The 25,512-nt window shown below is 36.2% G+C and overlaps 1 protein-coding gene across 4 annotated transcripts in view; it reads right to left on the bottom strand.

The window, feature by feature from the left end:
* The window catches only part of slc4a3 (solute carrier family 4 member 3), a 66,119-nt gene that overhangs the window by 10,010 nt on the left and 30,597 nt on the right, over positions 1–25,512 (bottom strand). For 2 of the 4 annotated variants that reach the window (XM_043248779.1, XM_043248781.1), the window contains exons 3-10: positions 21,781–21,937; positions 19,419–19,666; positions 18,502–18,677; positions 17,351–17,571; positions 6,827–6,969; positions 5,117–5,297; positions 3,882–4,017; positions 492–675 (exon numbers count right to left, since the gene is read on the bottom strand). In XM_043248779.1, coding sequence (XP_043104714.1) covers positions 492–675; positions 3,882–4,017; positions 5,117–5,297; positions 6,827–6,969; positions 17,351–17,571; positions 18,502–18,677; positions 19,419–19,666; positions 21,781–21,937 — 1,446 coding nt within the window. Of the gene's footprint in view, positions 1–491; positions 676–3,881; positions 4,018–5,116; positions 5,298–6,826; positions 6,970–10,780; positions 11,097–17,350; positions 17,572–18,501; positions 18,678–19,418; positions 19,667–21,780; positions 21,938–25,512 lie in introns of those variants that run through there. The other 2 variants (XM_043248780.1, XM_043248782.1) reach the window with 2 other exon arrangements.

Raw genomic sequence — 25,512 nt, 5'->3', positions numbered from 1 at the left:
ATAGGGTAAAATGTATTAAATACAGCGCTACACTCATTGGTAGCCAAATGATTTATTTTAAAAGAAATAAGATCAAGAATTTCATGAATAGGTTCTGATTCCATGTGGGTCTGAAAGTGGCTGTCTTAGTTTGGTTAAAAATGGTTAGGCTGGTTTTCCAAGCCGATGTTCAGGTTTGTTGGTCAACCCAGCTGACAAGTATCCAAACCCCTCTCAAATGATCAAAACAAACCAGCCTGACCAGATTTGTGGTTAACTAAGTCTAGCAAACCACTGTAGGCTAGTCTAATGCGATTTCTTTCCTCAGTTGTAATCCACCAATGTCTGGGTGTTGACCTCCAGAGCAATGCACCCCGAACGGACCAAGCGCTACCACCAAAGTCAAAGTTGGTGTCCTCCAGGTGACTACCTCTGGCCCAGCAAGCTTGGGGACGGTTATCTAGAAGCCTTTGTCCTTTCTACAACATGCACACAAGAAGCAAGCGACTCACAAATAATGTCACAAACACCTCTTTGTCATGTTCTGCCGCTTTGCTGTCGTGCATCTCCTCGTGGTCCTGGGACACCAGGGGCAGGCTGGTGTCGTGAACGTGATTGTGGTTGTGACGAAAGCCGCCCAGACTGGTGACAGAGTGGTTCCGATGGAAAAGGCCTTCTTTCTCATCATTGGGGTGACTGGACAAGAGAAAGAATTGATAAATTTAGTGAGAAATGTTTCATATTAGCATGTTAAATGGACAAAAAGTGTGCAAACAAGTAGTATAAAGGTAAAAGCACATATTCTATATATATATATATATATATATATATATATATATATATATATATATATATATATATATATATATATATATATATACACACACACGCACAGAGTAATGAAAAAGACTGAATATGTGGTTTTTATATTTACTGTATAAGCAAAGCATACAACAAAAATAGAGTATTTTTTTCTGAAATAAATAAAAAAAAAGTTTGCTAATGGGTAATGGGTTAAGAAAATAAAATTTTATATTCTTTGAAAACAAATCATATAACATAACATATTTTTCTTCTTAAGTAGATTTGGCTTGTTTTATGGCTTGTCTTTTTGAACGAAGAAAAAAATGATTAAGTGAATACTTTTCAATTTTTTTGCAACGCAAACTCGTTATTCTATAAACAGGCATTAAAGTCAGAATGAGAATTCTCATTATTTATTCATCCTCATACTTTTATGGTGTTTTGTTTGTCACAATGCTGTCATTCACCTTCATTAAACAAAAAAATAGCAGCCAGGACATTCTTTAAAACATTTACTTTTCGTTTTCAACAGAAGAATGTAAGTTAATATGGGTCATATGACAAGAGGGTGAATAAATTACAGTATTTTCATTTTCTTTTTTGGTGAACTATGCCTTTAATAGTGAAAATGTTATGACTTCTTTAATCTGTCAAGCTATTCGAGTCCATTTGTTCTCCTCTGTGAGACAAATATCCCTGCTCTCGTGTTTATTTAGCTCCACGGGTACAGCAATTTCCTTGCTTATCAATGTCCAAAAAGGCAATTTTCCATCTTCACTTGCAATATTTGCAAAGCAAACACAAAACCCAACATGTCAGGATATCAGAATCCAAACTACAAAACCAAACACATTCCCTGTTCGCTCGAAGAAACATGTGCCAAAGCAATCAGTAAAAAATGCTAAAGACAACAGAAAAGCAACATGTGGCTAGATAACATCAGGGAATATTTAAACAGAATACGACTCTAAAAATCGACCGCAGAGGCAGTCCAATGAATTAATAAATGCCTTTATTGTTTTTCACAAAAGACTAATTTCGGTTTGCTTTGGGTGCTTCCACGCGTCCTGAAAAAAAGTGGAGAATAAAGAGTGGCTGCCCAGCTTTGTTAGACACGTCACCGCAACCGTGTCCAGCGCTTGACATCGACACACTCATTAAGCCTCATTTGTGATCTAGTTACGCTCCAGCCAAACTAAACACACAAAGAAAACAAAGAGACAAGGTGTGACATTGAATTGTGTTTGAAAAAATTTCCAAAAACCTGAGTAACTAATGACCCAGCTTAGAGCACCTTGATGTATTTTTTTCCACATTACAAAGACATATTTGTGACTAATTTGACAGGTTTTCCCATTAAAAACTGCATCTGAGATGATGGGAAATGCTGTGGAGACGTTTAATCTAGATTTCATCACGTTTAACTGTGTGTATGTTTTATAGCCTGGCAAATGAATCCCTCTAGCTGACCACAAATACGCATCTCTGAGCAGTTCCAACATCTCCTAAATGATATAAAAGCACAACTGGTTTTTAACTTTTGTTGCACTCACTGAAGAATGGAGATGCCTAGATTTGTTGTTCTTAAAATTTATAGGGAAGGTGTTTGTTAGTTTTAGCCTAAAAACACGAATAAACAATCACAAATATATAAACATTTTTAATCAAACATACTGCAGTTCCTGTATTTTTTAGAACATTCGAGCCCCACCTTAAAAACATTCTTTGCAAATGCATTATACCATACAAACGTTTGGAGCGGTCATTTTTAGCTGTTTTCAAAGTCACATTATTTTACAGAAATCATTCTAATATGCTGTTTTTATGCTCAAGGAACATTTGTTGAAAACAGATGTGTTGCTTAATATTTTTATGGAAAGGGTGGTGCATTTTTTAGGATTCAAAAGAACAGTATTTGTTCTAATATTACAAAATAAACTTTTGTAATATAAGTGTCTTTACAATCTCTTTTGGTGTAATGCATCCTAGCGGAATGCATTTTTCTTATTTGGAAAACTTACTGACCATAAACTTGTGAAAGATAGCATGTACCAAAAATGGCATGCATGTATATATATTTTTTTTAAATATATAGCATAAGCATCAAGCAATAAATCATCTCTAAATAGGTTTGAACCACAACAAATCACAGTAAAATAGATCAGTAAAATAAAGATAGCTCAGAGAAAATATTTTTTTGTATTCGTCTTACTTTAAGTGTGTGAATGACATTCGCATTTTAAAATGTGGCTTGAGTGCCCAAAATATTTTGGAGCTGCTGTATGAATATATTTTGCAATATTAATACAAATGTGGTTAGAAAAAAAGTGCTGCTTCAAACTATTAAAGCAGCCCAGATTTCTTTAGCAGAGGCCATGCGATATTAATTTTGTTAGTACTCAGGTAGAGTACGGTTCTGACCTCAGAGCGAGATCCGGAGGCTGAGCCGAGCTTATCAAAGAAAACACATGGGACTTCAAAATCCTTCAAGAAAGGAGCATGTCTGATCCATACCAAATATTGCACTTACACAGCATTAACTTAGCTAAATAGTTAAATGGATAATTTCAATAAAATCAAAAAATGATGAAACTAAATGAATATGTCAAATGCAGGGTGAATTATATGGCCAATCTCCAAAAAAACATCTTAAAAGCACCATTAAAATGCTGTCCTCCAAGTCTTCTGAAATCATAAGAAAACTCTGTATGACTACCATAATACCATAATAAGATGGAAACAATTATCTTGCATGGTAAAAGAGCAACTCAGATATTCTGCTTAACATCTCCTTTTGTGTTTAATAGAGTTGAATAGGAATGAGTAAACAACGCTGTGGTGAACTCTTACTTTAAACACCTTTGATGTAACCAGTTTCTGATGTCTCTGCAGCTGCAATAGCAACATTACATTAAAACCTTCAGTGCCATGAGCCTGGTGCGCTGCCATACGAAGTCTATTTGTTATGTAATCACACCACTTCATTTAGCAGGAAACCAATACAGGCAGCTGTGACAAATGACATTGACATCAAAGCCCACAGCAAAGAAGATCAATATGAGCTTTGTTTGGAGTATTGATTTCTGACCTCCACTAACCTGTGTTTGAGCAGCAGGGCTCGCAGCACGTTGGCTCGGTCTTCGGCTCTGATCTGGTCCGAGATTATCATGGTTTCCACCAGCAAGTGGGCGATGCCAGGGAGCGTGGTTTGATCCAGATCTAGCATTATGGCACCTGGGTAACAGAACCCCATGTTTATTATATTGGCACATATGTGTGTTAAATCAGCTTATATAACGTATAAGCAAAAATAAAAAAAAATAATAATGCAAAAGATGCTAAATGATTCTAAAGACATATTATCGGTGGTCAAAAAATAGGTGGTTTATTAGGACACTGCCTATGTTCTTGTAATTCAAAAGGTTTATAAACATACTAATGGTGCTTTTTTACCTAAAAATGCAGAACGTTTTTTGTAAGGGGTTGGGTTCGGTCTACGGTTGGTGTAGAACATACAGTTTCTATGAAGAGAGCCTATGTGTGTACATATTTTATATCAAGGTTACGGTATGCTAATTACAGTACTACAGTATTACAGTGGTATGACTAAATTATTTATACTGTACCATTCAAGCCAGATGTTATGGCCAGAAGTACCAGTTTTATTATATTAGCTTCACTGTTCTGATTTTCTTTTTTTCTGCATTAAATAATTTGAAGCTGTTTCTGATGCCAGACTTATTCATTTGTTATGAACAATCTTTTGTTTATATACATAAACATCTGGCCTTTCAAGTTTAAAATAAAAGAAGAAAATAATAGTAGCTCGAATTCGTAAAGTATTTAATTCAACAGATTATTAGATAAGCTTTTCACCATTTTCAAAAAAATGTTGAACAGACACAATTATCATGAAGTGCCATGTTGCCAGGATATCGAATTACTCATATTCTGATTATACGGCCTACTTCTACATTACCACAGCACTTTTTTCCTTGTTTTTGCAAAATCTCATGTCAGTCTATCACTGTCATCCATGAAAGACGCCTTTTTTCAGAGTTGTCATTTTGGTTTATTACGAAACTTACCAAAACCCTTCTGACTGATTTTTTTGCCATGCTTTTTTGAAACTAATGCACTATTTACCTTGTCACCCTCAGATTTAAAGTCATCCGTTTTTCATGGTCAGAATAGTGGATATGCCCGAAAGGGTTTAATCAATTTATGTAATTTAAGTGTCCATTTGAATTGTGTCAGTCATACGCCACTGCTTTGTTAGGATTGGAGCGGGATCACAGGCTCTGAGTGGGCTGGCAGAGCGGCAGACTCTTACCATGTGTGATGGTCCTGCGGAGCTCCAGCAGGCTACGGAAGGACAGCGAGGCCACATGTGGTTTACCCCAGCGATCCGTCTCCTCCTCCACGTCTTCCTCAAACTTGATCCAACGAGCCGTCTCTTTCCAGCGCATCTCCTGGTTCTTATCCACTATCAGCTCATTGAGCTCCACAAACACCTACGGAGAACACGGTGTCAAACGCACATCGTAAAGCACTTTTAATGAATCGTAACCAAAGTTACATCGAGGCAATTCAGTTTACTTGGCGGCCATCTTGGAAATGCTCCCCGAGAGCTAATTTCTAGGAAACAGGCAAACAAGTGGAGCTCTGGTTGGAAAGGGAGCAAGATGGAAATATTTTGCAAACAAAGTCTGACAGCGATATCATAAATCTTCTTTCGTTCTAGTATTTTTCATTCTAAAGTAAAAACACAGGTGATGCTGAAGATCTATCAAAATGACTAAAAACCTTTCAAGACAGACCTACCGTGAGCTCTGAGGTTGTTATGTGATGATTTACGCTTCTGCTGAAGCCACAAGTCAGTAGATTTCAGTTTCATAAAACTTTTTTGTGAGGGTTTCATTACCAAATTCTCAGTGCTAAGAACTATGCTAATAACAAAAAAGATGAAAAGCAATCAGATACGTTGTTGTCACAATGTAAGCCAGCATGAATCTTTTACTCCCATGAACCGTTGCAAACGATCGAGTAAGTATATCTTCATTCTCCAATTCCTTATATGTCTGTACGATTAAACATTTAGTAATAAAAGTTATAAATATATTCATAATTGTTTTTAAACATATGACTAAGAAAATCGGTGATGTTTCAAATTTAGTTACTATTCGAAAATATCATTAATTATTAATTGCAATAAAGCTGAAACCAAAATATCAATGTTAGAGTTAAAATTCAACTTACTTAAGACATCATTAGAAATAAGTAATTTGCAACTATTGCCTTATTAATTTTTAATTTTTTTTTCTTCCAAATAGCGCTTGCTTTGAATGCCAAGCTGCATGTTGATTCATCTCTGCTGCTGACCATTGAAGAATAATTTACAGGAACTGTTAAAAGTAAAAAAAAAGTTCACTCTTGTGCTCTATGGAGGACTTTTGAAACATGTTTTATGCATCTACATGAATCCTGACCTCCAGCGAGACAACTGATTCTCCTCCGCTGGTTGATTCAGAGATTAGATCGGCAGATGCAGCCACATGAATAGCAGAGACTTCAGCTCTGACTGACTTAGTGCCTCATGTAATTAATAAAGCTGCTTTGGAGACACTGCTTTCACCCGTTTATTGAAGCCCACCGGATTAAACAGATCAATAGACATCAGGAGAGGAAAGATCACTGCATCGAGGGTCTCTCCTGCTCCTCCACACTGATTATCTCTGTTAACACCACCTCATTATTAGTATCGATGTCCGTGTGGGGAAAACAATGACTTTACTTTGAGCTTGGTCTCGAGGAGCAAGACAGAATCTCAAAATCAATTTTTTTGCTAGATTTTCAGTGCTATTGTGTGAACACTTTTTCCACGCTTGTTATTGCTAAATCTTCTCATTTTAAAACAGAACAAACTGTGTTTGATCAGTTTGCTTTAGTCTAAATGAGCAGAGATAAGTTATAATGTGGAGCTAACTGTACGTCTGGCTGTGTTTGAAACTTTCTCTGTGAGGTTAAGAAGCTCAGCACTGACCTCGTGAGTTTTCTTGTCCATCCTCTTCCTCCTCTTCAGGCTGGACAGAGGAGGTGAGCTATTGCTGGTTCGTGGGACTTGACAGCGTGATGATTTCTTGACGAGGTGACGTCTAACCCCAGGATTGTCCTCAAAACGGTGACCTTAAATTGAAAGTAAAAAGAAAAGGTTAGGTAAATACAATAAATAGAACTGTCAGGTTCGTGAAGGCAGCTGAAGAAGCGGGGAGAAAATAGGAGAACCCTTGAATTTACCATGATTTTGTGCATGAACCGGTAAAATAAACACAGTTTGCTTTAGCAAATAATACACAAACATGCATTGTTGGGTCTTTATTGAACACACTGTGTAAACATTCATAGCAGGGCTATATCATTAATTCGAACTATTTTAACCTTTAACTTCAAAACTAGCAAAAAAAAACTAAAATTAGTAATGCTACCTTGAAATAAAATGCTAATTAGAAGTAAATAAAAAACTAAATAATGAATACAATTGCAAAAGAGCAAAGCATGATTATAAGTTAAACTGAAACAGAAATTAAACCTGAAATAATAGCTAATTCAAAAGATTCATATCAAAAGAGTCATATACCGTCATTGAGATATTACATATAATCTGGTGACAAATATAAAGTGTTCTTTATAAAACATTCTGTTGGTACAGATATGGGAATATTCATTCTTTAAAATGTTTACAATTGCTTTTGAATCATTTAATTGTGCTCTCTGTTTAATATGTACTACTGAACATGTTTAGGAACAGTTCAACAAAAAAATAAAAATAAAAAATACTATGGAAGTCAATGACTAGACAGGGACACTGTGTCAATGTTGGTTAGAGCTGTACAAACTCACAAATTTGGATATGATTCTATTCACAAAAAGCTTTGCCTGATCCTTGCCTGGAAAAAGAGATTTTAGAAGACATAACATTAAGAACCGTTAAACATTACAGAACATTAAGAACTTGCATGAAGACAAATGGCCATATGACCAATTTATGCAGAAGTGCATGGTAAATCCAAGGGTTCACATAGCTTTTACTCAACTGTAGCAATGAAATTGCATACATTTGTGTGAATGAGAATAAAAGCGTGCCTAGAAAAGCAAGAGAATCAGAGGCCTTCTCAGCTGAGCGCATCTAAGAGGCGTATTTTGGATGCTAGGCCTTTCCAAAAAAATTGCTGTGATTTAATATTGTATCATTTTAGCCCACAAACCGAGGTTTTTATTGAATTTGGGATAATTGAAGGGGTGTATTATGAGAAACCCTCTCTCTCCAGCTGTTCTGAGTGCCAAGTAAAAGGCCGGGGCTCTCCAAGGGTTGAGGCCTGCCAGGACGCCCAAGGCCTCAGCTGGTTTGTGTTGTCCCAGTAGCCCGGGGATGTTCAGTAAACAAACTTAATTTTTTATTTCTTTCTCTCCTAGAGTTGCTCATACCCCCCCCATAAAAACAAGGCCCTGCATAATATTGAAGCACACACTGGTTCCCAGGGGTACAGCGCTAACAATATGGCGGCCATGCCTTTTGGCTGTACTCTGGTTGTGCTTTTCATGGCAAGAGAGCAAAAATCCTAAAGGAGACCAAAACAGCCAAGTTTTCATCAAAACACCACAGGACGAAACCAACTCAGGCCGCAAACGTGTGTTTGACGCACAAAAGTGCTTTTTGAAAGATTTGAAATCTCTGTTCAAGCATTCGATCTCTCCTCTCTTATTTCATTAGCGTTACCTATTGAACATTGAGACACCTCCGAACATACTTTCAAAATGGTTAAATGACAGAGGTATACACTGGATACAAAAAAAAAAAGTTTTAAAATATCCATATAATAAAAAGAAAATCATATATAATTTTTTGGTTAAGGTATCTTTTATTAACTACTACTTTCTTTTTAAAATCTTTTTAATTTAAAGATTTAAAGATTCTAAAATCTTTTTAATGTTAATGAAAATACAGTTGTTTATTCATATTAGTTCACAGAACATTAACTAACGTAACCAAACACAACTTGTAATTTTAATAATGTGTTAGTAAATTAAAATTACCTGACCAATCAGAATCGAGTATTCCATGAAGCTGCGTAATAACAAACGTTAACTAATGAACCTTATTGTAAAGTGCTATTCTATTTAAAATAAAATTGTAACATTAAAATTGATTATATCTTATTCATTTTAATATTAATACTTTAATATACTAAAAACGTGCCTTGTGCATTATATACCTTCCCCTTTGCTATTGACCCAAATACAAACAAAATCCTGTTTAAATTAAAGTTTTATGACAGCGAGTGTGTATGTGTGTGTGTGTGTGTGTGTGTGTAGCTGAAAAGAAACAGCGAGACTGAGAGATAAGATGGAAATTGATCTCTGCTAGACTGTCTGTCTGCTCTTCACACAGACCTTTTCCAGAGGGACCGCAGACAGAATCACAGACAGACAAAGACCTTGAGGGAAACTCACTAATAAACAGTCTGCACAAAGACAAAAACATCAGGCCTAAGGGTTTTACTGTTTATCAAAATACAATAGGCTTCTTAGTAAAAAACAGCGTTTAAACTGGAATGGTTCAGGCCCATAGTGTTTTATTTGAGAAACAGTTTCTCCAAAAAATAACATCTGGTGGTTATTTACTTATGTTGAAAACCTGTGTGACTTTCTTTCTCCTGTAGAACACAAAAAGAGAATATATTATAGGCAATTATAATGAATGGTACCCATTCAAGCTTGAAAAACAAACAAACCACGATCTTGTATTCTTTTAGAATCTTTTTGAAACTAGTTACATTGTGTCTAAAATATGAAAGTTAGTTAATATTAACTTCTTGATAAATGATTCAGTCCATGGCTTAAGATGACTAATTCATATGCAAATATTACATTGACGTTATCTTCTGTCGGCAGCACATCAGATAAGGTGTAGTGTAATGACAAGACTATTCTGTATACAAATAGATTTAAGAAAGAAGGTTATTCGAAATACGCAAATATTGTAATGATGTTATACAGTTGATTTCCAATGTAAATTATACAGCCAGAGACATTTTCTTATGCTATTGAAAGAAGTCTCGTCTGCTCACCAAGGTTAACCTGAATTATTTCAATACATTTTAAAATGCAATTTATTCATTATTCATTACTCCAGTTTTTAGAGTTCATGATTTTTCATAAATTATTCTAATATGCTGATGTAGCGCAACATATAGCTGTTTAGTTTTTTAAACAAGGTAAAAGTCCTTTCTGACATCTTTTAATGCATCCTTGCAGAATAAAATAAAAAATATATATCTTATTAAGTCAAAGAACGTTTTTAAAATAAAAAAAACATAGCACAAATTGCTTTGCCACAAGTGCTGTAGGCCCGATCAATTGCAGAAGAGCAAACCTCTAACCACAATACATGAGAAATATCAATAAAAATCACAGCACTTTATGTCTGAATCAAGTTATGGGACATTGTGGCGTGTGTGCGTATGGAGGTTTGGCAGCACATGCATGTGTCAGGAGGGGGATGTGGAACTCAAACATGCCACATCACTGGAGGCCGTGATATGTTTCATATCAGCAATCTGTTTGCGAGGACTCGGCTTGACATTAATTAGCTTGTATTTCCCAACAGGATCAATAAAACAAATTCCCAGCAATCAATTTCCAATGCAAGCAAGATCTATAGAGGGTGGAGTGCATTTTTACAATGTCACAACCGCAGTCATGTGAATGGAAAGTCCTATTGGGTTTCATCAAAAGTCGCCTGTCAGACACTCTTCGAAGCTTTTTGCCATTTAAGAACCTAAACTATTGTCAAAGACAGACAATGGCAAAACTCAGTCGAAAAATGATGTAAGTGTGAAGCAAAGAGGAGGTCGCTGTGACATTTGCAAAATTGAAGGTGGCTGGAAAATATTACCCTTTACAAAGCTGCCAACTTTTTAACAGTAAGCACACTTACGGATCGGTTCCACTGGAGAGCCAAGGTGCGAGTGGATGGACTCCAGAAGGTCATAATCATCGAAATCCAGCACAAACTCCTCAAAATCCTCAAAGCCGTCCACGGCGAAGTTCCCCAGAGGGTTTTCCTGATCCCCATAACGCCTCTTTCCAGCGTCGGCATCTGAGCCGCCGCTCGTGTCCTTCTCCTTCCCCACGTCTGTCATCTCCACACCTGGTACCTCCGGATCATCCAGGATGCAACCCACTTTCGCGCCGCTATTTTGTACCTTCTCCCGTCAATAATGTAGAAGTCAAAAAACTGACCCGAACTGAGCTTTTGCTGTATCCCAGTCCAATCTTCTGGGTTTTAGGAATAGACCCTTGGAAGCAAGAAGCTATGGTATGAACATGAATCGTGCGATTAATAGAAATTTGTCAGAGGAGCAAAAAGATAATCTCTCAGCTGGGCCCTCGATCCGTGGAGAACTTGTAATATCCACCTAGACATTAGATGAGAAAATAGTTTCTGGCCTCAGGGTTTCCAAACAGATGAGCAGTGGTTCTGTGAGACGCGTCCGCTCGTACGCAAGCAAACAGCAGGGAACACTGAAATTGGCCGACGATCCAGAGGAAATGTTGATACAACTGAACTACTTTTGAGGTCTCGCACTAATCTATTGGCTGCCTCTTTGATTTCCATGACGTTGTCGATTGATCCCGCAGCTGCATGAGGGACAGTGATGCCATCCTCTGTCCGGCTTTCCCTCATCAGGTTTCCGAAGCTGGTTACAGCACCCTATCAGAACAGCTCAGGTGAAATCCTTCATCCGAAACAACAGCGGTGCCGATGAAGTGCACAACATGGTGCCACACATCGACACAGCGCTGTCTCCACATGACTGATCTCCATGGAAACCACGGCTGCTTCTAGATCTCGACCCTGTCTTGTTTTCAAGCGGTTACCTGCCCGGTGATGAGCCAATCACTGTCCAGATGTGTCCAAAAGCCTACATAGTCAGACATTTACAAGGTTTATTTACATATTATGCATATCAGAAGAAAGCTGTACTGCTCTTTTATAGAGACATAAAGATAACTCAATTATGTTTAATTTAGATAAGAACTTTGTCTTAGATGTTTCCAATAAAATTCATTAGGAAAAGCAAATATGGACTCAAATGAGCATATTATGTAGATAAGATAAAAGGCACAGATAATTTGATCTAGGGAGATTTTAATAAGAAATGGGACCCTGGACCACAAAACATGACAGGAAGTCATTAAGGTTCTTATACAAATTGATATTTGCATCTTAACAATAGATATTATTAATTAAAAATAAGGTTTTGATATTTTCAGGTGGGAAATGTACAAAGTATCTTTACTTAATACCCTAATGATTTTTGGCATAAAAGAAAAAATGATAATTTTGTCCCATACACTGTATATTTGCCTTTTGCTACAAATACATCCATGCTACTTATGACTGGTTTTGTGGTCTAGGGTCACAAATGTTGAGCTCGTAATGAAATCTTTCACTTTTAATTACAAAAAAGAAAAAGACAAGAGGCCTGACACTGAAAGAGACCTTATTTGTGGTTATTTAGAAATCATTTAACAAATTATTTATATTTATTAAGTAAATATAAAAGAAAAATTGTTTTATTGAATATACATATGTTCAAGAAGTATCTTTATTTTATTTTATTTTATTTTATTTTATTTTATCTGCCCTGTAACAGCTATGTAATCATAATGCTGTCTATGACAATTTTGAGACAATCTGTAAAACTATTCATTTTAAAAATAGATTCATTTATTGAATCCATGTTTCCTAAACTTTAAAATAAAATTGAACTAAACAAAAATTTTATTGTAATCATCACATTACTGTCCAACGACTGAGATATTAAAAAGACAACGCTTGTGGTTATTCAACAATGGATAAATAAACTCATTCTAAAAATAAGATGCAAACAAAAGCATCATTGAAAAAATATGCGAGAAAATCAATTTGGTGGATTACACAATTGAGTATTCTGATATATATATATATATATATAGCATCTAAATGCCCTATAAAGGTGTCACACATGAAATCACTGGCATAGAGCGGGACAGCCTCGCATAGGAGAGGTTTATAGCAAGCTAGTGTGATGCAGGGCTTAAATTCAATGGCCTGTTCCACTGTGGCGGCCTCATTTGTAATTTGCTGCGGTACAGCAGTCAATGCTTCCTCTTTTCTAAAAGCAGGAAGGGCTGCGGGCGGGTCTTCGGGAAGGATAATCAATTGCAACAGTGAAGTTAATTATAGCCAGAGGGATCGCATCCACAGAGCCGCTGCAGCCCTCACCTAAAAGCACTCTGCTGGACTCCGCTAGCCTTCATTCATGGCCAGAGCATGGACTATTTAGCCATATTACATGCACTGTACGTCACGTAGAGTAAACAGCAGGATCATTCATGAAATGAGCCTGCATCGGTGCGCCAGATGGAAATATCTATGCTGTCTTCAAAATCTAACCAGATGCAGGAATGTCATTACCAAGATTAAACAATTTAACAATGTTTAAAAAAAAATACAGAATAGTTTAGCTAAAATGGCTTATGCGCTATATATAATATACATTATAGTATACTGTAGTAGAATAAAATCACACAATCGTTAGCATGAAGCAACCTAGCAGCATGAAGCAATAAGCCAACCTAACGATTTTAAGTGTTCTAGATGACACCCAATAGTTAAAAGGAACAATGCATTAAACTTGGCTTAGTAATGTAGAGTGTCCAGCCATTCCTATGGCTTGAGAAATCACCACATGACACACAGAGGAACAGCTGGGAGTGCAACTGGAGCATGGGAGCACAATTAAACCAAACCCTTCACGTCAAGAAGAACTTTACAACCCTGCTTCTAGGAAAACATAGTCAAATGTTGAACATCTTGAGGAATCCGCCTTTTCATGTGCACAGTGTAAAATAGTGTGTTTATCTTGTTTTGTTAAATAAATTATAGTAATAAAATCAATAATAAATAAATGCAATTAGGTTTTTTTTGTTTGTTTGATTTGTTGGGTTATTTTGGATTGTTTTGGGTTTTTTTTTTTAGCAAGAGTCTTCTAACTGTCCAATCCAGTGGAACAGACTAAATACTACACAAGCGCATATATTTATTTATTTGTTTGTTTGTTTCTTTATTGATTGATTTTTTATTGCATTTTAGATTTAATAAATATTAAACATCAAAAACAAATAGCTTTTTTGTTTTAAGTTTATATTTTAATTAAGTTTTAGTAAGTCTGCAGTGTATTTTTTGTAATAATTGTTTTTATTATGTCTATACAGTGTTTAGAATAACTTAATGAAATAAAATTGTTTTAGTTTTAGGCAATATTTATACTGCATTTCTAGATGCCCAGTTACATTCTGTGGACTATATCCTGATAACTTCTGATAACTTCTGATAACATTTCCTTCTGCATGTGGTATCATGACAAGTCTTGGAAGACTTTAACACGGTAACAATGTTAATGTGTTTGGTCTTGGCTGAATTTCTGCTGCTGTTGGTTATTTCTATTGTCGTAGTACAGAAAACTTTGCTCTTCCAATACATATGCTAAACAGTGCTGTGAGTATTTAAAACATTTTGCTGCTGCACAAATAGCTTATATATAATAACCTGTAGCAGAACTACAAAGGTCGAGCTGGTGAAGGTGGAGGGTATGCTGCGTATGCAACATGAACAAATAGCCTATGCCAAGTAGTCTAACGCTGTGAAATAATCAGTTTGCGTTAAAGATCCATCAGCCTGTACCATCTAGAGTTTCATAACAGGACTTGGCATTTTACATTTGGTGAAACAACCCAGGGTTGACATACCGATCGGTTGCCAGGTCTGTGAAACAAAACCAGCAAAGTGGCTATTCAAAACTAGCCCATTCGCATTTTATGCATTTTTCTCCTCAAGGAGGAGTCAAGACATAGCAGGGGAGAGAGATCACTTTAAACCACAGACTGAAAACAATCAACCCAAGTCCACAGGAAATCCACGGACTTGGCAACATGTTCTGGAAAAGCATCCACCTGATTCGATGTAAATCACTTGAACAATATGTCGCTTTTTCAATGATGTAAGACATCATTGTCCCAATCTGTCCACTTACACGGTAGACCCAAATGCGCATATCCGATTCATATAAGAATTATTTCCAAACACGAATGAGGACTGAAAATGATTTGTGAATATCTGAATCCACGCACTTTTTTCCTGCTTACACGTTCTGCCTGTGCCACTTGAGGTGAAAAAGGTCAATTGAATCGTCTAATGTAAATGCAGGCTATCTGTAACAGGGGTGTCCAATCCTATTCCTGGAGGGCCAACGTCCTGCAGAGTTTAGTTCCAACCAGTTGCCTGGAGTCTTAAAGACCTTGATTAGTTGGTTCAGATGTGTTTGATTAGGGTTGAAGCTAAAATCTACAGGTCAGTGACCCTCGACGAACCGGTTTGGACAACACTGACGTAATTGACGGTATTTTTCTTTCCTTTTGTAAATGGGTTGAAAAGTTAAGCTTAAAGTGCCTCTATTATGGGTTATGAATGGTTCATATTTTGGTTTTGGGAGTCCCAAACAACAGGTTGACATGTATGCAAAAATAACAACAAAATGCATTTATTTTTAGTTATTTGTTCAACGAGTCCCAAGCGATTTATTCAACGATTCATTTTTCCGAACCCCTCCATTGATTGGTTCGATTTTATTCAAACCACTGTTTGTGAGCTTTTAAAGCTGAAATTGCATCTTCATTCAGACCAACACGAAAAGAAGTGGACAATAATTGAATGGCTTGGGACTTGTTTTAAAAACGACTTGTTTCAATAACTCAGAATTGACTCTATATTTTGAAAGACAATACCTTTACACATGGCAAACTTTCAGATGTAAAACTTTGCGGGATGTTTTCATTCACTTAGAGTTGGTTACACGCTGCACGAAAGCTCATTTTCAAAAATCCATAATAGGGGTGCTTTTATGATTGCGGTCACCACTGCTACGGACAGACATCTGATATCTCCTACCTAATCTTTATGTTATTTTGATTTGATCTCAAATGAGTTTATCTAACATTTCTCTCAGCCCCCAAATATGACATTTGCATTTGTAATGCTTAAAAACAAAGTAATGGGACACCAGTGTGCGCTCTGTTCATGGAAAGCGGCAATTACACGTTTGCAAGGTTTTTTGATGGAGTGTTATTGGGCCGTCATACCCTGTAATCAGCGGAGCTTACTTTATTAAGGATAATCATTAATGTAAAAACAACGGGAAGCATTTTGGCGCATGGCGCAGGTCCAGTGATCCCGACCACATTTGAGCATCTTTAAGGCTTGTTTACAACCGCGGGAAAGGGAGGAGAGGGCCGGCCCGAGTGCTGACCGACGGCCAGCCAATGATCCTGCTGTTCTGCTTTCCACCAAAACACATTTATGAGTGTGGACACGAATACCCCAGCGCCCCCAAACTTACTAGAGAGCTTGCCAACGCAGACCTCTAAGTCCACTGAACAAACACTCCCTGTCATCACTCCCCTCCTCTCGAGTGACTGTTTAATGAGCTTTTGGAGGGGCCACGAGCTTTGGCTTGTTGAGTTAAACCATCGGCCTGAGACTCGTTCGTTGGTGTGGCTCCAATGACACATGAAATCAAACGGGCCTATCTAATTTTGTTTGAGTTACTGCACTGATTTCAATTAAGATTGAATGGCCGCAACAACATGCAAGTTGTCTGCTTTAATCCTTCTTTTAATCATCGCAGCTATGCACGCTGAAAACTCAAATCGGAAAGAGCACCGATTTTTGAGACGTAGGGCAAAAAGGCTACAGGGCTAATAAAGTTTACTGTAATCCGGGGGGAAATAACATAAAACATAAATAAAAATGATTTACTTTCTTAATTAAGTACTGTCTTAAGGAAGATGCATGATTATCATTAAAGAAGCTAAATAAAGCTTTCGTGTGTTAAAAGGTTCACCACACTGAGAAAAAAAAAACATACACAAAACATAAGGTTTTCCAGTAAAATGTCAGTAAAATAATCATTGTTTAAAATAAAATAAGATGCATACATTTAACCATGCAATGTTTCTTGGGAACCAAACTGTACTAGATTTTAAGACCTGTTTTCTATTATGTCATTTGTCATATTGCAATGCTTTTGTCATTGTATAACTTCTTTATACTTACAACTATAAAAATATGCATGTGTATATGTATATGAGCGTGTTTGTGTGCGTGTGTGTGTATACATTATACATGTATGTGTATATCATATATTACTGTACACATCTCCCAGTGCAGTAAGAAAAATGACAGCTGTATTAAAATTATTCTCTTCAATAACAAGCCTAAAATCACCTGCAGTGTTGCTACTCAAGTAAATGTATTTTATTTTAGGATATGTATTGGTATTTTAATTTTGAGGAAATAAAATTAAAACAAAAACGACAAGCAGGTAAAACTGAGATGCTTTGCCTCCAATCTCAAACATCAGTAAATATTAGTGTCCTGTATCCTCTGATTTTCTTTCCTTACTTTTCATGTCATCCAAATCAGCGCTGGCTAGCATCTGAGCCTCGGCCTCGTCTGTAGGTACTTTCTGGTACACCGCAGTCTCTATGGCTGTCATGCTGCCTATACAGATGCGTTCTCGTAGGTCGTAGCTGGTCCGCTGGGCTCCAGCCAGCCGGTGCACGGGCTTCCTGCGAAACCAGCCTCGCGTGGTCATACTGGCAGGTTCTGGAGATGGGCTAAACCTGTAAAAAGAGAACTACAATTGAGTATTGCCTTTATTTAATTAGAAAAAGTGTTTTCTTGTAAAAAAAAAAATACTGGACTTCGCTTACAACTTAATATACAAATTAATTTAGTTTTGTCGAACTGAGCTTAAAATGCGATACGATTAACATATCAACAAATTAAACACCACTGCATAATAAATTCAGCTTAATACTTGCCATAGTGCCAATTACGTTCTATTTAATAATAGTAATAATAGATTATTTACAATTAATTAGCTAAGCTACATAGCTAAATTTTGTCTGCAGATAATTGTTATTTAAGTTATACACCGCAAAAAATTGATTTGAAAATAATGAAGTTAGATTAACCACACTATGGTGGTGCACTTGCATTCATTCAATTAATGACTCAGACAAATACACAGTCAAAAAAAATTTAAGTAGGGCAGGCCATGCTGTAAATACAAGTCTAATGATGGTTTATTTGTACATTTAGCTTATGAACGTATTATGATGATTATGAACGTTGCAAGAAGCCAGTTAGCCAGCAGAGGGCAATCAAATACAACTTTTCCGGTTCACTTTTTTTTTCTTCTTCATGTCATGGATGAAAATTTACTGAGGAATGTACTATTTTGTAGAGTTGAGATTTGGAGCCAAAAAGAGAAATTAATAAGATTAATTGACTTCAGCTATCTTTAAATTGCTGCATTAAATGCAAAAGGTATCAAATATGAAAAAACAGTTTATGGAAAAATATGTTATGTTTGGTTGTGTTTGGTCATGTTGTGCATGATTTAAAAAAAAAAAAAAAAATGTATTAGCTTGCTTATACTTTTTATACCTGATCCTGAAATATGATTATAATTTATTCTTTAGTCAATCCATTTAACATGTATAAGAGTTTTTAGGTCTTATACTGATCTTCACTCATTAGCCAAATACCTGTTGGAAACCTCTTCCTCCTGTCCTCCGTCCGGTTGTTCTTGTGTTTCCTCCTGCTCCTCCATTCCGGCGGGGCTGGGTGGGGTCTCCTCACTGCTCGGGGGTCTCTCGCTCTCCATATGGAAGCTAGTGAGAGGCAGATCGGCTGCCAGATCCTCCTCACTTCCCAAACTGAGCTGTGAGATCACAACACCTGTCAGCATCTCTCCATTATCCCATCCCATCTCTCACGCACATTATCCCAACATTTCTAGTGGTGCAGAAAGAAACCGTACTGTATACAGCACACTTTTTTTTATTAAAATATGAATCTAAACCTTTTCCTCTAAATTCTTCCTAGCGATTATGTGTATTAAAATTTCTAGAAACAAGTAATAAAAAATATTTTGAATGTATTTTTTATGAGAGCAGTAACAGAAAAGGAACTATTGTAATTTTTTATTTCATTCAGTTTTAATTAATTTAATTTAACTACTTTCAAATGGTAATCAACCAATTTAAATTTCAACCCTTTTTTATATAATGTTAAATTGCACAAGCTCTACATAAGTAAATTTACTATATTTAGTAAGATTAAAATTAAGTTACATTTTAATTTAAAATATAAATTAATAAATTAATGAATACATTTTGAAACAGGAAACAATCAGATCAATAGATTAACAAAAGTGTTAGTTGCTCCTTACAATAACGTTTTGCTAGTCCAATCACAAGAGTCAAGAACAAGAATTAAAATTAAAAACAGCATTCAATATTATTTCCATTTCCTATTTTACACTTGAACTGGAAAGTATAGTGGATTGCATCATATATCACGTAGCAGTAAGTCATTCAGGTATTTTATTACTAAAAAGTCATACATACATAACGCATTCGTCAAAATTAGTAGTATGATAACTCAGTCCACTTCAAGTTACCTGTGGCAGCTCTTCAGATGGCTCAGTGGGCGTGGCTGCTTGGCACTGCCCCTCAGTTTCAGACTCCGCCTCCTCTTCGTCCACCTCATGAATAGTGGGCGTGACATCTGACGGGGGCATGGACGTCTTCTTTTTCTTCCTCTTTTTCTTTCGCCGGCGGTCCATACTGAGTACCCTCTTGCGGAAACGCTGCGGGGGGAGGTGGGTGGAGAGGGGGTGATGGGTGTGGTGGAACGTATGCCGGTGATCTGTGAGTGAAGACAGAGACAAATCCTCTTCACTTAACCAACTATAACTATAGCTATAACAATTCACCCTTGCAAGTCAAACCACAAAAATATCTACTATTTCACTAATTCTTAATTCTGGCATGTTGTTTTCCAAATGTACAAATAATCAAGCACTACACTGAATACTTAAAATAATTGATACACTACTATCAGAATGCTAATTAGATGTAAAAACAATATATATATATATATATATATATATATATATATATATATATATATATATATATATTTTTTTTTTTTTTTTTTTTTTTTTTTTGCAATAATATTTCACAATATTAAATTCTTGCTGTATTTTTGAGAAAATTGTATTTTATGAAATTACACTTATGTTTATCACCCAAGACTGCAAGAAAATATATTCCATTTGGTGCAATTCTGGCTACAATAATAATAATAATAAATAAATAAGAGAACTGATTGGAATTTAAAATCAAGGACTTCACATACAAAACTCGGGTGGATGGAGGAGGTTGAAAAGCATGACTTATTTGTGAAAAGATCACAAAGATTCTCACCTTTGGAACAACGCTAATGAACTGCGCACAAAAAAATGGGGAATGTGCAGTAAAGCAAATATAATACAGTTTGTCTAAGTCTGTGAGTTTCTTGCTGGCTGTATGAGTAGTTCTAGCGTTGATGTGTGATTTGTCCTGCAGCGGCTCTGCGTTCAGACTGACTCTCGGCTCCGCTGTGAATGAATCACAGGCTAGTTTACACCTCCCACTACTGTCGCCACATGTAGATGGAAATGTGGGCCTTGATTTATCAGGGTCCGGAAAGCGACTGGCACAGACGCAGCCCCACAGGAGGCCAGGGAATGTGGGAGAGCCATTAAAAGTCTTGTCTGCACTTCTGAGGCACCTTCCGTAGAATTACACATCCGAACATGGACTTTTCTAGTAACCTGATGCTTTGAACACATTTTAAAGTTGAATAGCTAGTTGAATCTTTGGCCTAATTTACACGTTTATTACTGTGAAGCTCTCTGTGAGTCTGGTCACAAGCGGACAGCACTAAACGCAACTCTAGACACTGATGCCCACAAAGGTTAAACGCATTTTGTCGAACTGAACGGGAATATGAATAGAGGATGATCTGCCACGTGACCAACGGGTTTGGCCTCATATTCAGAAATGAAAGAAAACAGAGAGTGAAAATTGATATCAGATCAATACAAATTCAGTCAAAACACTTTGAAGCCATTTTGCATCAGTTAGAGCATTGGTGCAGCTACCGCATGTTTTATGGTAGAACAGATCTTATCACTCAAACCAGTTTTGAAGGAAGTCAGAAATGCATTAAATACATTTTGAGTATGACTTCTATACCAGGTACTGTACTGTCAATAATCAATTAATTATTATGAACTGTGCCAAATTCAAGGGTGAAAAACAATCTTATAGGACAAAAGACCAACAAAATTCTTGAAATATATTATATATTATAATACTAAAACACTATATAGGTAAAATAATTTGTTATTTATTTTTAGTTAACTAAATTAAATACATTTTAATTTACCTTAATGCTTAATGCTCAATAATAATCCAAATTAATCATTTATATTATTACTATTATTATTAATGTTAATTTAAATGAAAAATTTTAAAACTAAAACCAATTAATAATTGTTAATGATGCTACTACTACTAAGAATAACGTTGATATTAATAAAACTAATTAATATATATAGCAATTAGAATTACAAAATTGCATTTTATTATTCTTATTATTGTTATTATCATTATGTTATAATATCATTATATTATATTACATATTATCATTAATGATAAATTCTTATTATTATTTAAATAAATAAAATACTAATCTCAATATAAATAATAACTATTTATATTAAATATATATTTATAATAAATATTATAAATATTATTATTATTAATATTACTGTTATTAATCCAAATCTGTCTAAAATGAGCACTTAACTTGTGATCCTAAACAGATATCAAACCTTTTCTAAACCAACCTGACATTAAGATTACCCGCTCATGGATCACTGAAAATGAAGTGCACATATACTCGTGGTAAGTTATGCATCAGGCAGGACTTACACTCAAAGTCTTTCTCATTGTAGCTGCGGCCCATTTTGTCTGCTCCATTGATGGCAGACTCCGTGATGATGTCCCCGAACCTCTCCACAGACAAGGCCTTCTCCCATTCCTCATCTTCTTGTCCTGCTGTGGAGCCCTTCTCTTCTTCCGACAAAACCTGCAGCAGACGAGATGATTTGAAACCACGCAGTAAGTAGCAGACAGATGTCCAACACATTCGAGGGAAAGTGAGGGAAATAAACTCGAGGCCAAATGATTCCCCTTGGCATGCTCTGGAGAGTTTGAGCAGTTAGGGCCAGATGTTTCATGTTCTCTCAGTTTGAGCCACAACCACACGTCCATTAGCGCTTACCCAATAAGCCGCACTCCTGGATGGGTTATCAACCATCCGTCATTATTTGTAGCCCACTGAAGAGTATCATTCTAGGTGTTTTTTTCTACCACAGGTCATACTACCTTGGCCCATTCCTACAACGTCAGAGAAATATGCTGTCTAGAATATAAACTGAAAAATGTTCCGACAAAGAGAATTTTGGTGAAATAAAAGCCATTCTATGTTAATAAGTGAGGGGTAAAAGGTTTCAATATCCTCTGATACTGCCTGATTTCATTTTTAATTTTTATTACAATATATAATAATAATATATTACTACTAATAATGATAATGTTAATATAAAAATAATTTAATTAGCAATTAATTAAAAAACAATAATAATATTCATAAATAAAATAAAAATTATTATACAATTATTCATTCACTTTGACTTTTAGCAAAGGTCAGTGACGTAAGGTGAACAACCTTTACGTAACACTGATCTCAAACTCAATTCCTGGAGGGCCACAGCTCTACACAGTTTACTTCCAACCAGCTCCAAATCACCCGCTTGGAGGTTTCAAGTGATCCTGAAGACCTTGATTAGCTGGATCAGGTGTGTTTGATTAGGGCTGGAGTGAAACTGTGCAGAGCTGCGGCCCTCCAACGATTGAGCTTGAAACCAGTGCTTTATACATTTTTATTTGCAATTCATTGATTTAGTTTATTTAGTCTTATTTCTAATTTATTTTTACAACCATGATATACCAACCATGAATTTCTAAACATTTTAAATATAACATTATATTTGTTAAGTGCATATTTATTAAATATCAAAATATAGTAATAATAATAATGTTAAATTAACCTTAATAATAACGGTAACACTTTACAATAAGGTGTCCTTTGTTAACATAGTAAATGTATTAAGTAACATGAACAAACAATACATTTATTACAGTATCAATTCATCGTTGTTAACGTTAGTTAATAAAAATAAAATCATTAGTTCATGTTAGCTCACAGTGCATTAACTAATATTAACAACACAACTTGTGATTTTAATAATGTATTAGTAAATGCTGAAATTAGTAACTAAGATTAATAAATGCTGTAGTAGTATTGAACATTCGGTAACACTTTATTTTAAGGTGTCAATAATACAGGGTAATTGCCTAGTAAGTACTTAGCAGTAGCCATTGTACTTACATAAAACAAAAATGACTTAACGTTTAACTACATTATGGAAAACTTTGTACTTACAGTTTGTAATGTAACACAGCTACTTATGTTACACAGCTACTTATGTAACCAAAAGATTGTCGCATATGTGCTTAAATACATGTAATAACTTTCAAATTACATTCAAATCACTTAAAATAAAGTGTATCAAGTTTGTACTTAAGTGCAAGTACATGTGTAAGAGTAGCTGCCTGTTACATCTACATAAGTGCAAACCATAATTACAGGCTGGTCCATAACTTAGTTACATGATAAGTACATTTCATTTCATGTAAGTACAATGGCTACAACTAAGTACCTAATTTTGGTAATTACTCTGTATTATGACCCCTTAAATAAAGCGTTACCGATCATTCTTAACAAATATTAACCTTAAAGTGTTACCACAATAATACATGAATACTAATTATTAAATAACGCAATATTTAATAACTATCGATAGTAAACTTTTACTGCTACTGCTGCTACTACTATTACTGCTAATAATAATGGGAGGCATATAATATTTGGCTGGTGAGCAGCAGGCTTTGAAGAGCGAGGGTGGGATAAAGCATGCTGACGGGCTACAATGCTCGCAGATCAGTCAGAGTAAATGTCAGTATGTCAGCAGGAAGCCGTCAGCAGCCCTGCAGCGCCCCCATCAACAACCACAACTGCATTCAACGGCACCTCTGTCATGTCGAACGAGCAACAAGACACAGAGCGGCCAACCGAACACAGCAAGCATAAAAGCCAACAAATCATTTCCCCCCCGAGGCATTAAAACAAGCGCAGTTTTTTTTACAAATAGCCACATTTGCTTTGATTTTTCGGCGAAATAATCCAATGGCGCACGGGCGATCGTCAGACGCCTGCATAATTAAGCAGAGCAGATGGGCCAAATTCGGCAAAACCGAAAAGCGACGGACGAACCAGGCACTAATTAAAGGAAACAAAGTCTTTTTTTTTGTTGATTGTGTCCTTCGGCTTTGCGTAAATTAATGAGGACAACATTTCATTAAGCTCTCGGCGTCTGCACGCTGTGTGCCGCTCTTTTATCACCGCTGAAGTGCTGACTTTAATGAAGACACTGACCTGTGAAGTCAAATGATAAACGGCTTGCTTTCACAATAACGGGAGACTTGGAAATGAGCCAGTGCGGGGAACAGACAGAGAGGATGCTGGGAAAGGCCACTCAGCTGCATCACGCCATCCCTGCTCTTTCATGTCCACTTTTCCAACCTCGCAAATGTCTTTTGAGTTGGTCGAGAGTCTCTTTCTGTCTGTCGAAACACCTAACAATATATTTACGGTAGGCGTAATGTTTCACACCAAAAGCAACTGGAAAAATTGTAGGACGATTACTTTTTTTAGAAGGCAAATGCAAAAATAAAATACTATTTCAAATGTAAATTGTATTCATACATCACCCGCAGTGTTTTTGCTATCATGGTTGTCCGTCTGCTTGCCTTTCGGTTACATTGACTCTCACCCTACACAAACTGTTGCATATCACCCAGGACTACGTTTCCCATCATCCACTCCACTGATTACACACAGCTGCATCTAATCAAACACACTTGCCACGGACTTCCTCTTTCTGATTGCAGAGTTTTGTCAGTAGTGGTCGACCGATATGGGTTTTTTGGAGGCCAATGCCAATGGTAGCTTGGAAAGCCGTGTGGCCAATGGCCGGTATAAAGCTGATACGATTGTACTTATTGTAATTATCATTTAAGACATTTTAAATCATTTGAAAATGGATACTTATACTTTAGAAGACTTTAATGGGAAGTAAATATTGTAACCAAACTGGGCACTCTGGGGGCTGTTCTGGGTGCTTTGGGAATTATATTTTTTAAATAAAGCCAAAGTAACACTCGTATTACATACAGCACACAGTGAAAATGGCATGAATATGAAAATGCATGAAGCATAATTTGAAATCAGGAGTTTAAAGTATCTTAATCTTGCCTCCAGTGAAGCTGAACTCTCCTCTTATCATCATTCAGTTCACACGGACCGACCTTCACACAGAGAACATGCGATCACGAAGGATACAGACGCACACCTGACAAGATCTCAACTAGATTTGACGAAAAGCCTGCAAGTTCACCTTCTTATAACTATGCTTTTTTTATAGTGGCTGTGTCCAAAAGCTCTAGAACGCTGCCTTCAGAGGCAGCTTTCCAAAGCAG

This window comes from Puntigrus tetrazona, chromosome 9 (genome assembly GCF_018831695.1).
Source record: "Puntigrus tetrazona isolate hp1 chromosome 9, ASM1883169v1, whole genome shotgun sequence".
NCBI classification, from domain to species: Eukaryota; Metazoa; Chordata; class Actinopteri; order Cypriniformes; family Cyprinidae; genus Puntigrus; species Puntigrus tetrazona.
Note: the sequence above shows the minus strand (reverse complement) of the source record. Positions and strands in the feature narration are given on the sequence as shown.